The 12,126-nt window shown below is 49.6% G+C and overlaps 1 protein-coding gene across 2 annotated transcripts in view; it reads right to left on the bottom strand.

Annotated features, from left to right (window-relative positions):
* Positions 1 to 11,192, bottom strand: part of IQCE (IQ motif containing E) — a 41,256-nt gene extending 30,064 nt beyond the window's left edge. Inside the window, exons 1-4 of one of the 2 annotated variants that reach the window (XM_061210238.1) lie at positions 3,879 to 3,924; positions 2,950 to 3,118; positions 2,760 to 2,805; positions 2,579 to 2,633 (exon numbers count right to left, since the gene is read on the bottom strand). Coding sequence is in view for 1 of the 2 variants with exons in the window: in XM_061210237.1 (XP_061066220.1) it covers positions 2,760 to 2,805; positions 3,879 to 3,926; positions 10,991 to 11,026 (130 nt within the window). In the remaining variant the exon portion in view is untranslated. Of the gene's footprint in view, positions 1 to 2,578; positions 2,634 to 2,759; positions 2,806 to 2,949; positions 3,119 to 3,878; positions 3,927 to 10,990 lie in introns of those variants that run through there. The other variant, XM_061210237.1, reaches the window with a different exon arrangement.
* Between the last annotated feature and the right edge of the window lie 934 nt (positions 11,193 to 12,126).

Here is a 12,126-nt window from a genome sequence, read left to right as displayed (position 1 = left end):
AGCAAAATATTCACAAGGGCATGACAACCCCAGATGAACACATTCTGACAAAAATTAAAACTATAGTTATGATTTGTAGGTATACTTACATTTGTTTTTTACTTGTTATTATAGAGAAATAACGGGACATTTATTTTAAAATATGAATCTAAAATTCTACCAATATTACAGTACTTAATTTCCCATTCAATTTTTTCAGATGCATATGTATTTTTATATAGTTGCAGTCATAGCGAACACACAATTTTGTATCCTTTATACTTAACACTGTAAATATTTTTTCATGTTGCTGTCAATACATAGCGTGCAAGTAATAATATTTAGAACTTGATATGTAAAACGGCTAGAAGAAACGAGAAAAAAATTACATTTTTCCAGGGCATTTTTGATTTTGTCATCAAAACAACGGAAAGGTTTTAAAATTATATTTTAATCTGGAATCTTACCTCTAATTATGTGAAATATGGAGATTATGCAAACTTATGCAAAACCAAGCTATTCATAAAACATGCTTATATTTCTTAAATACCAAACAAATTTATATCTGTAGGTGGTCCTGGGATTCTAAATCTAATACATTTAATTTTTAAAATCTCTAAGATTTTTCCATGGCTTCAGAATTTATGGAAAATTTCCCATTATTGTTTAGGGTGAAGGAGTAAAGACACATTGGACCCTGAGGCATTTCCACTCATCCAGGACCACTGTGCTCCACTTCCAGGATATTTGGAAGGCCTTCCAAACTTTAAACATGCATTTAAGTGCTCATTTATGAAGGTAAATTAGTGATCGGAAAAAACCCACAAAAGACATTTCCCTCCTAAATGTATGGGATTTATCGATAAATAGTAAGAATTCCCAAACATGTACGCCTATGGATAGAGCTGCGAAGGAAGAAGAAAAAAGGCAGCAGGCGGTGGAAACCTGTCAGCGTGGAAGGACTGGAAACTGGCTGCCCTCCTCAGAGCGCTGTGAGGCCCGAAAATCTCAGCGCGCCGGGAGCTGCAAACCCACGTGGCCCCGGACTGGGCAGTGAAGAGAACCACTTATTGAAGTGAACAGGACAGGCATGACTCCTTCTGTCACAGCCAGGAAATCAGACAGGCGCACACCTATTAAGGGAGTGATAGGAGGGCAGGCTGGGGGTTCCCAGGGAGGGGACACAGAGCGTCCTGTCGCCGTGTCCATGTTGGATGAGCAAGGTGCCTGGGATAAGCACTGGTGCGGGGACAGGCGTCAGGCGTGGCCGGGGGAGAGCACGGCGGGGGGCGGGCAGGGGCAGAGTCACTGAGTGACGGCACACCTCTTTGGGGGTTTTAATGCTTTGGGGGTTCTGGCCATCCTAAATTACGTGAAACACAATTCTGACATTTATAGAAATCGAGATAAAAGTAATTTGATTACTAGCATTTTCAACACTTGAAATGCTTGACTTCCAGCAAGAATAATGAGAGATGTCTCACATTTACCTTAGGTACTTTCTAGACAAGAAGGACTGAAACAAAATGGTCTGAAAAGAGAAGGTTTAAAACACAAACACCCATACTTTCACTTTATATCAATTCTCAATTTTTTCCACGGAATGAGAGCCAGGACCTCCAAAATCCAAATTGCTAGATGGTATCTTTCTTTTTTTTTTTTTTAAATATTTTTCTACTTTCAAGTAAGACATACTAGAGTATAATATGTCTTTATATACTTTTTTTTTAAAGGAATTCCTTTATTTTTATTTTTTTTATTTATTTATTTTTAAAATTTATTTATTTTTGGCTGTGTTGGGTCTTCGTTTCTGTGCGAGGGCTTCCTCTAGTTGCGGCAAGCGGGGGCCACTCTTCATCGCGGTGTGCGGGCCTCTCACCGTCGCGGCCTCTCTTGTTGCGGAGCACAGGCTCTAGACGCGCAGGCTCAGTAGTTGTGGCTCACGGGCCTAGTTGCTCCGCGGCATGTGGGATCTTCCCAGACCAGGGCTCGAACCCGTGTCCCCTGCATTGGCAGGCAGATTCTCAACCACTGTACCACCAGGGAAGCCCTAGGTGGTTTCTTTCTAACGCTTGTATTTGTTTGTAATATAAAACATGCTTTCTTCTCTTTGCAGGAATTTATCTTTCTGATTATGTTGTTCCTGGGCTAATATGAAAGTTCACTTGTATTCTCTGAGTGTGTCATATATAAGACAGTATGTTTCAGATACTTACATATATAAGAAATGTAAGCATACACGTATTGTACATACACGCATAGATAATAAGTCAGGCAAGGCCACAGGCTTGTGGGCAGCAAAAGGAAGCCAGTCTAGGATTTGGTTTGTCACAAAGGCCTCGGGAAACATAAAATTCAGCATAGCACCCAGATGAACAGCTTTGTGTCTCGAGGAATAAATCCTGCGTTTTCTTCACTTTGGCAGCGCTGGGAAGTGTATGGCAACTTGAGAAAGAGAACATGAAAGGCCGAGAAGCACGGTGTGTGTGGGAGGGAGGAGGGGGGCTCGATGGGACAGTGAGAGCTCAGGACCTCAGCCCTCGCTGGACCTCCACCCACTGGGACGCCTGCGGGGGGCGGTGACCCCGGGAGTGAGCACCTGAGGTCCCAACACGAAACGGAGCCAAGTGGCTGAAGGTCGTGCCTCAGTGACCCTAAGGATTCAGAGAAGAAAGCGCTCCTGATCTTCCTCGCAGGACACTGGGGAAGGAGGGCTTCCAACCACCATTTTCTGAGTTAAACTGTGGAAACTTGAGGGACGGGGGCCTGGTCATACTTACTCGGTGATGCAGGGGGAGGTTTGTGGAAACTTTTCCTTTTTGCTTTCTGAAAGAAAGAACAAACGATGGAAAGCAGGTTGAGCCTTCTCGAGCAGCCCGAACTGTCCCAACCAGGAAGCGCCGGCGTGTGCAGAATGGATGGGGGCGGTAGATTAACTGGCCAAAGCAGAGTGCAAGCAAAGGAGCGAACCGGGCACAGGGAGGCGCCCCCAGACACAGAAGCAGCGGCCCAGCCTGCGTCCAGCGGAGACGGAGGTTTGCCGACTCAAATCCGCCCTGAAGGTACCACCAGCTGTCCCCATGCCACCCTGGAGCACGGGGGCGTGACTGTCCGCAGGGGGCACTCAGCACGATGAAACCTGAGAGTGAGGCAGAGGGGAAGGTGCAGCAGGAGTGGCCCGCCTGGAACCCGGGGGCCCCTTCCATGCCTTCTTCCCCGATCTGCTTCACACCACACAGAGAATCCCACTTACTTCCCTGCCAGCGGGAATACTGAAGTGCTCCGTGCAGGCTGACTTTCCCCCTGGAGATGGGTCCAGATCCCTCCTCCTCCCGGAAGCATCTTGGGCCCGTGCCCTCAGTGGCGTGGAGGGAACACCCTTAGCTCTGCGGAGGTCCTGCGCCTCAGACAACAGGCCCAGGATGCTGCCCCTGGAGTCCCCAGAGCTGCGGTGGGATGTGCTGGGGCCGCCTTCCCCCAGGGCTACGTGCTGTGGTTAGGCTAGAATTTATCTGCTGGGAGGCGAGCACCTGCCAAGGTCTCCTTTCTCACACCTCAGCCTCCGACTGCATCACGGAGCTCTGCTCCCGCCCCCCGTCCCCGTTACGTGTCAGGATTGGGGGGCTGGGGGCGGGGGGAGTGCAGGCCAAAACCAGATGCAGGATAGGAACTTGTCATCAGCCTCAAAAGTACTCAGCTCACGACTAACTTCTGGGTAAAAGTTTTAAAATTATAATCTAAGTTATTCAAATCCAACTGAGGGCTTGGAGCTTTTCAAACTCGGAGTAGCATTTGGAATTTGTGATGGGGTGCTACACACAGCACTTGTGGGGCGGCCGCGTGTGTGTACCGTGGAAAGGGAAACCCGGGCAGCCACGCCTCCCCTCCCCTGCACTCACCGTCTCTGAGTCAGAGTCGAAGGTTATTGCAGACAGGCTGTCATCTCCCTGGAGGAAGAGATGCAAACAGCGAAAGCTTCAGGCGCCAGCTTGGCTCCACAGTCACCCTGACAGAGCGGGAGCGGCCGGGCCAGGCCGTGCTGCGGCCGCAGAGCCCCCATCCAGCTCAGAGCATCCGTCCACGACACTCACAGCAGGAGCGGCCAGTCTGTCCCGTCGCATCCGAAGGAACAGGTGGGGACACAGAACAAAACTCTGCTGGCAGGGCTGCTCCAGGCCTGTCAGTCTAGCGACACCATCTCCACGGAATTGACAAACGCTTCTTTTTTTTTTTTTTAACTTAATTGAAGTATAGTTGGTTTACGATACTGTGTTAGTTTCAGCTGTATAGCAGTGATTCAGTTACATATATATATATTTCAGATTCTTTTCATTATAGGCTATTACAAGATATTGAATATAGTTCCCTGAGCTACACAGTAAATCCTTGTTGTTTATCTATTTTATATACAGTAGCGTGTATCTGTTAATCCCATACTCCTGATTTATCCCTCCCCCAACGAACGGTTCTTGATAAAAGTATTTCATCTTTGTATCAAAGCACAAGGAACCTGTGACTGCATCCTGGTGAGGACCAATCAAAGTCATTCACGTATCCATCAGTACACGAGTTATTTGGGCGTATAGAGGTTCCTACCTTCTGATTCCAGTGATCTGCCCTGGCCCAGGGAGTAAAATAAAATCTGTACTAACATCAGCACTAGCATGTCAGGGAGAAAAGGGAACTTTCCCAAGAGAATGATGTGTCTGTGTTAACACACTTACTCAGGTTTAAACCCTACAAAGAGAGAAAGCAGAACAATTTCTAAAATCCCTTCACCATACTGTACAGTTGACCTAAACTGCTGATACTGAAGTTAGGACTGAATGCCCCTATTACGAACCAATAGTGCCGTATCCGGGTGGCGGTGTAACTACGTTTCAGCGAGCTGTGTGGAGTGTAGCTGAGTCCATGTAGGGCTGTAGCGGGACTGGACTGCATTCTGGAAAGCCCGTGTATCGTCTACAAGGTTAACTATCGGTACATTAGCAACAGTTCTGCTAGCCGCTTGAACTTTTACTAAAAACGTACGGCCGCACAATCACACGGACAGGGGCAGCTGTAACAGGGGGCACCCTTCCGGTGCGCACCTCTTAAACAAGGAGAGTCCAGCGTAAGGGTGCAAAGGGACTGGATTCGGGGGACGAGGGGAAGGTAGTGCGTTCCAAACAAACAGAATCTTTAAAAAATCAGCCACTGAATTAGTTTTTTGATGTCATTAAACAGGTGACATTTTAAGGTATAAATAGCAAACGATAGTTATAAAGTTTTCATTGAACCAAGTGTATGGAAATGATGTGCAAAATTGAGGCAGGGAAGGCAGGGAACTCGTATACATACGATGTAGGAGATCAGGAAAGCCAGTCAAAAGCTCAGTCTTGGTCCCCTGGCATCACAAAGGACAGCCCGCCAACCATGAAGGTGAGCTGTTAACAACTGCATAGAAAAGTAGCAACACTTTCTTTTGCGAATACTTGTCACTATTCTTTGTTCTGAATAAAGTCTTGAAAACTTTTTAAGGACCTGCAGTTTCTACGAGGGAAGGAGGTTATGTGTGTGGTGAACAAAACGAAGTGGTCTCTGTCTTCATAGGTGGGCTCACCCACACCATCGCTTTCCCCCCCAGTCGGTCCCCCTCAAACTCTGCTACCCTCCATCCTGCCAGTCAGAAGGAACTAAAGAAGCAAAATATAAGTATCTGAAATCATAGAACAGCCCAAGATCCACCCCTTCAGTCAGCAGCATGAAAGAGACCATATACAGTATTAAAAAAAAACAAAAGAGCACGTTAACAGCCGAGTCATTCTTCCTTCTCCAAGTATGATCTGAGCTGCCACGCATTCCTACATGAGATCGCATTCATGCACCGTGAGTCAGGAATCCGCAGGGCGGTGATGCTGGTCATGCCCCTCACCCCTCTGCATCTCAGCTTCCTCGTCGACAAGGAGGACACGTTCTCCTACCAGGATTTTCAAACCATTAAATATATACTAATTAAAACACTGGGGAAAAAAGACATAGTGTCCAGAAAGAGATGCAGGAACAAACGGGGATTTAGTATACGGTAAAAGCGGGGAAGGAATGCATTCATCCAGGAGGCATCTTCCAGAACGGTGGGGTGAGGAGCTTGGAAGGCCCTCTCCTCAACAAACAACCATTTAACAGAAGAAGCCACGAAACAATCAATCTTTTGCAGTTTCTGGAAACTGACCTAAAAGCACACAGCTATGGAGAAAAATTCATTCCAAAAAATCTACTAAATCCAGGGAAGAACGTCGAGAGTCAGGGGCACCCCTCGGCTCCCCGGCTCCATTTGATAGAAAGGACTCCAGAGAGCTCTCCTCCAGGCGGGTGCAGTCAACACAACAGGGGTGGTGGTGGATCCCCTGCCCCCAGCTCCCAGAAGTAGGGTGTAAGCTCTACCCCAGAGACGGCAGGCTAAGACTTCCCCTGTGCTTGTAGGGCAGAGGGTCCACGCAGGGAGGGGCAGGCCCAGAAGGAGTGTCACCCCGGGGAAACACTGCGCTGTCCCTGCTGTGCAGCGGCCCAGAGGTCCTCCCCAAAGGGAGAGGCAGGACGACAGCTGTGCCGAGGGGACTGACTGTATTTGTACCGGAGAGTGGAGAATTCCACGCCTCCCTGATTCCATTGCCAAGTCGAAGACAATGTGGGGAGCGATCCCGAGGCCCCCAGCTCCACGGTCACGAAGCAGAGAGCTCACTGGCAGAGCAACCAGAAGGTGAAGAGCCCAGAGCGCCCTCCTGAGGTCGCAGTCAGCCCCGAGGCTCAGGGAGGCTGCTGGCAAGCACTGGAGTGCAGTGGTGGTGCAGTCCCCACGCTGCACCCACATCTACCAAAGGGCGCGAGCCCTGGTGGTGCTGGGGCTTCGGCCAACTGCTGACCAAACCCTGGCTGAATGATAAACTACCCTGACCCAAGAGCAGACCCCAGGAAGCCAGGCTTCAAAGTACAATGACAGGGCTTCCATGGTGGCGCAGTGGTTGAGAATCTGCCTGCTAATGCAGGGGACACGGGTTCGAGCCCTGGTCTGGGAAGATCCCACATGCCGCGGAGCAACTGGGCCCGTGAGCCACAACTACTGAGCCTGCGCGTCTGGAGCCTGTGCTCCGCAACAAGAGAGGCCGCGATAGTGAGAGGCCCGCGCACCGCGATGAAGAGTGGCCCCCGCTTGTCACAACTAGAGAAAGCCCTAGCACAGAAACGAAGACCCAACACAGCCAAAAATAAATAAATAAATAAACAAATTTTAAAAAATTAAAAAAAAAAAAGAAGTCCAGGGGGCTTCCCTGGTGGCGCAGCAGTTGAGAATCTGCCTGCCAATGCAGGGGACACGGGTTCGAGCCCTGGTCTGGGAAGATCCCACATGCCGCGGAGCAACTAAGCCCATGAGCCACAACTACTGAGCCTGCGCGTCTGGAGCCTGTGCTCCGCAACAAGAGAGGCCACGATAGTGAGAGGCCCGCGCACCGCGATGAAGAGTGGCCCCCGCTTGCCGCAACTAGAGAAAGCCCTCGCACAGAAACGAAGACCCAACACAGCCCAAAAATAAAATAAATAAATAAATAAATTAAAAAAAAAAAAAGAAAACTTTAAAGTACAGTGACAGACATCCCCGGAAGTCCAGAGAACCACACGCATGTCCAAGGTTGCCCTCTCAGGAGAGATGGGTGAGGGAAAACCCATATGCGCTAGTTCCCCGTTGCACGTGGGCAAAAATGTAAACCCCTGAACTGTGACAGCAGCCTACACACACACACACACACACACACACACACACACACACACGCACACACCACTCAATGGTTAAGGGCAAAAATCTGACCGGCCCAGGGGGTGAAACACAACCTCTGACCAACAAGTGGCTTCTGCTGACCCAAGGGTAACCCCTAGGTAGTTGGGCTAAAAGATTTAAACAAGAAAAAATCTGAGACGGGAAACAGAGGCTGCACGGTGCGGGGACATCAACTTCACACAGTTAGCTCAGCCAAGTCACTCGGCAAATAAACGAACCACTGAGCAAACCACATCAACCCCTGAGGAGGAGTTGCTGTACATTATCTAAATGTCTAGTTTTCAACAAAAATCTATGAGACATACAGAGAAACAGGAAAGTGTGACCAATATACAGGGGGAAAGAGCAGGCAATAGAAACTACTTTTGAAGGGCCCAGATGATGGACCTGGCGGACAAAGGCTTCTAGAGCAGGGAGAGCCGTAGAGCAGAGAACAGAGAATCTTACAAGTAGTAAACGCCCTGTAAATGCTCTTATTATCTTGCTCTAGAAACTTTGAGCCCTTTTAGAAGTGTTGGCCCTTAAATCACCAGGGACCACGCCCAGGCTCCACTTCACCCTTGTGGCTCTGCCCTGGCCAACGGGGCCTGCTCACGGCCACGGCACAGTGGGCTCCCTGGCACCGCGGTAAGTGCTCTGTGAAGTTCACGAGCAAGCCCAGCGGCAGCTGTGTTCCAAGGGACTCGGGGGATTGGACAGACTGGACAGTGCCTGTTCACAAGAGGTTCTTGTCTGCTTGAGAACAGACGTAAGCTCAGCAGAGAAATCGCCAGTTAGCCTGGGCCAAGGGCGGCGAGTCTCCTAAATGCCTGGAGAGCCCTGCCCCAGCCTCTTCCACAGACTGGGTTCCTGGAGACCAAGGCACTGGGGCTCAGCTTGTCTTTGTGTCCTCAGAGGCCGGCATGTATACGGGGCTTAACAAACGCTTCTATGTGCAAGAACGTTTACAGCAGCATTGTTTCTAACAGCACAAACGTGAAAACAAGAGAGTAAAAGCGGGCTTCCCTGGTGGTGCAGTGGTTAAGAATCTGCCTGCCAATGCACAGGACACGGGTTCGAGCCCTGGTCCAGGAAGATCCCACATGCCACGGAGCAACTAAGCCCATGCACCAAAACTACGAAGCCTGTGCTCTAGAGCCTGAGCTCGGCAACAAGAGAAGCCACCGGAATGAGAAGCCCTCGCACTGCAAGGAAGAGTAGCCCCGGTTCGCCGCAATTAGAGAAAGCCCGCGCGCAGCAATGAAGACCCAATGCAGCCAATAATAAATGTAAATAAAATAAATAAATTAAAAAAAAAAAAGAGTAAAAGCAAGGAAATGGAGAGTTAAAATAGGGGTATCCTATTAGGTTAGCGTTTTTATTTTTATTTTTTAAAAATATTACCTTTCCATTTTTGCATGAGGAATAATTGTCGAGATTATTTATTTATTTATTTATTTAGGCCACGTCACACGGCAGGCGAGATCTTAGTTCCCCCACCAGGGATCAAATCCGTGCCCCCTGCAGTGGAAGCACGGAGTCTTAACCACTGGACCACCAGGGAATTCCCACGTTAGAGTTTTTAAAAAAATTTTTTTTAATTGAAGTATAGTTGATTTACAGCATTGTGTTAGTTTCAGGTGTAAAGTGATTCAGTTATATTAGACATATATTTTTTCAAACTCTTTTCCATTATAGGTTATTACAAGATATCGAATATAGTTCCCTGTGCCATATGGTAAATCCTTGCTGTTTACATTCCATATATAAGTGAGATGATACAGTATTTGTCTTTGATGTATTTTTTTTTTTTAATTGAAGTAGAGTTGATTTACAATGTTGTGTTAGTTTCAGGTGTACAGCAAAGTGATTTAGTTATATGTATATATATATAAAATTAGAATTTTAAAAATCATGTTTTTGAAAATGTGTGGATACGGGAAGATGCTAGGAATAAATGAAATGGCAAAGGTTACAAAACAATATAAATATGATCTCAAGTTTTAAAAAGCATATGAAAAAAAAAGGATGCATTAAAAAAGGTCAGAAGGAAATACACCAAACATTAACTGTGGTTTTCTGTAGGCAGTTAGATTATGGGTAATTGATTTTCTCTACTGGGCATGAATAACGCTTATAATCACAATATGAGAAGTTGAAGGAGCAGTAACTGAGGCCACTGTAGACGGGCAGGTCTTCCAGATGAGGCAGGACTTGGTGCCTTGAGGGACAAGTAGGACACTTCAGCAGCTCCAGTGGCAGCAGCACTGAGCCCCTGCTTGGCGTGAGCTCTGTACAGCCATGCTGGGTACTGCCATCTCTGGGAGAAGGAAGCAAAGTGAGCCAAGTTCCCTTTGTCTGGAGCCCTCCAAAGGCTTCCCACTGTGGCCCGAATAAATTCAAACTCCGTGCATGGCCTGCAAGGCTCTCCATGGTCAGGCCCATGGCTCCCTTCCATCCACACCCATGCCCTTGAGGAGGTCCCAGCAACTTTCTTTCAGGCCCTGGAACCACTGCACTTTCCCACCCCAGGACCTTTGCACCTGCTGGTCCCACTGCTCTCTGATCTTTACCAGACTGCCTCTTTCTCATCAGTGACATCAGGACACTCCAACTTCTCAGAGTGGCTGTTCCTGGCACCCAGTCTAAAGCAGCCTCCCCAATCCACCTCCGTTACATGGGCTGTTTTATTTTCTGCAGCGCACTTTCCACTTTGACTTGATGGACATGATCTGGTTTTTACCTTGTTCTCCCCCACCCCACCCCACGCCACTGGAATGCAGTTTATTCATCCACAATGATGTCTCCAGCAGATGGTTGGCGCGCCAGAAAACACTAGGTAAACCAAGTCCCCCGCCCTGGAGGCACGGGGTGGGCGGACACTTACGCAGTGAGCTCTGTCACCCGGCGGGCCGCGGTCGCTGGCTCGGCACAGGCCCGGCTTCGCAGGCGCCGAGCAGCGAGGGCGCAGTGTCCGGGAGGGCTTCCTGGAAGCGACGGCCAGTGCAAGGACGAGCGGGGGACTAGAGGCGGCTGGAGGCTGGGCGAGGGGCGGCGACGCCCGGCCAGCCGCACGTGGGCGGGGGCCGGAGGCCCGCTCTTATGCGGTAACAATAATGGCAGTAGTCACCGGCGATCGCCGGCCCTGCGCCCCCTTCCTCCAGCCCGCGCCCCGGCGAGGGGAGGCAGCCAGGGGACCTCCCCGCCCTCCGCGCTTACCGTCTCCGAGGCCGGCTCCCCGGTGCTCAGGGACATGGCGGCGGCGCTGCCCGATCGCCCCTAGGCGCTGCGGGTACGGCCGTCCGGTTCTGGGGCTCCGCCGACCGCCTGGCTGCCAGCAGCCTCGGGGCCTGCCAGCGCGCCCGCCGCGACCCCGCTGCCATGGCAACCGCGCGAGCCCCCGAGCCCCGGATGTGGCCGGCGCCCCGCGAGGCGGGCCGACCGTAAGCGTGCTCGGGGAGCCCCAGCGGGTCAACAGGCTGCGCGCCCAGAGTGTGGGGCGGACAGCGGGGCGGAGCTGGAACAGTCCAGCCGCCGCCGAGGCTGCAATGCGAACCTGTGCACTAGTCACCAGAGCCGGATATTAATATTTATTAGGTTAACGTTGAAAGGGACAAGGGGCTTCTGCGGTGTCCACAGTCTGCCAGCTCTGAACGCCTGGCATTCAGAAAACCATCTTCCTGATCTCGGTACCCTACGCTCAAGGGTTCTGATGTAGCCACAGGACAATAAAAAATAAGAGTTTGCAGTCACTGTATTCAGTGTGCATCATGAAGATCTTTAGGCGAGTTGGGCTGCAAAGTTTATTTAAATTATTAGCAAGTATAACCTGCCCTTTCTTTTCACACCGACCTCCAAGGGCATCTACTCTGTCCCCCTGCCCTGCTTTATTTTTCCAGCCCCCTGGCCTTTATGATCTACAAGAACTTCCCATGTCTAGCATGTAAGTTCTCTGGGGCAGGGCTGTGTTTTGTTCACGGCTGTATCTCTGTCCTTTGGAATGGGGTCTGGCACATAGCAGGTGCTCAATCAATAGGTATTTGGTGCCCTGCAAGTCATAACTTCTCTGTGCCTGTGTCCTCAAATATAAATTGGAGAAAAGCGTTGTGGTGAGGATCAAATGAGTCAGTATCTCTAAACTGCTTAGTGCAGTTGCCGGTTCCAGAGTGAGCGCAGTGTGACAGTGTTCGTACACTGTTATGAGGTGAACAAATGAATGAGTCTCCACACAGGGTAGCGTGGTGTAGCAGGAGGAATGCCTGGCAGGTTATTACTGTTCGAATTCTAACACCACCAATTATTATGAGTCCATGACCCTCGTTTCTTCAGTCTCCTCATCTGTACAACAAAGGGGG

The sequence above is a fragment of the Eubalaena glacialis genome, chromosome 13 (genome assembly GCF_028564815.1).
Source record: "Eubalaena glacialis isolate mEubGla1 chromosome 13, mEubGla1.1.hap2.+ XY, whole genome shotgun sequence".
Lineage (NCBI taxonomy): Eukaryota > Metazoa > Chordata > Mammalia > Artiodactyla > Balaenidae > Eubalaena > Eubalaena glacialis.
The sequence above is the reverse complement of the archived record's forward strand: the minus strand, read 5'-3'. Positions and strand labels throughout refer to the sequence as shown.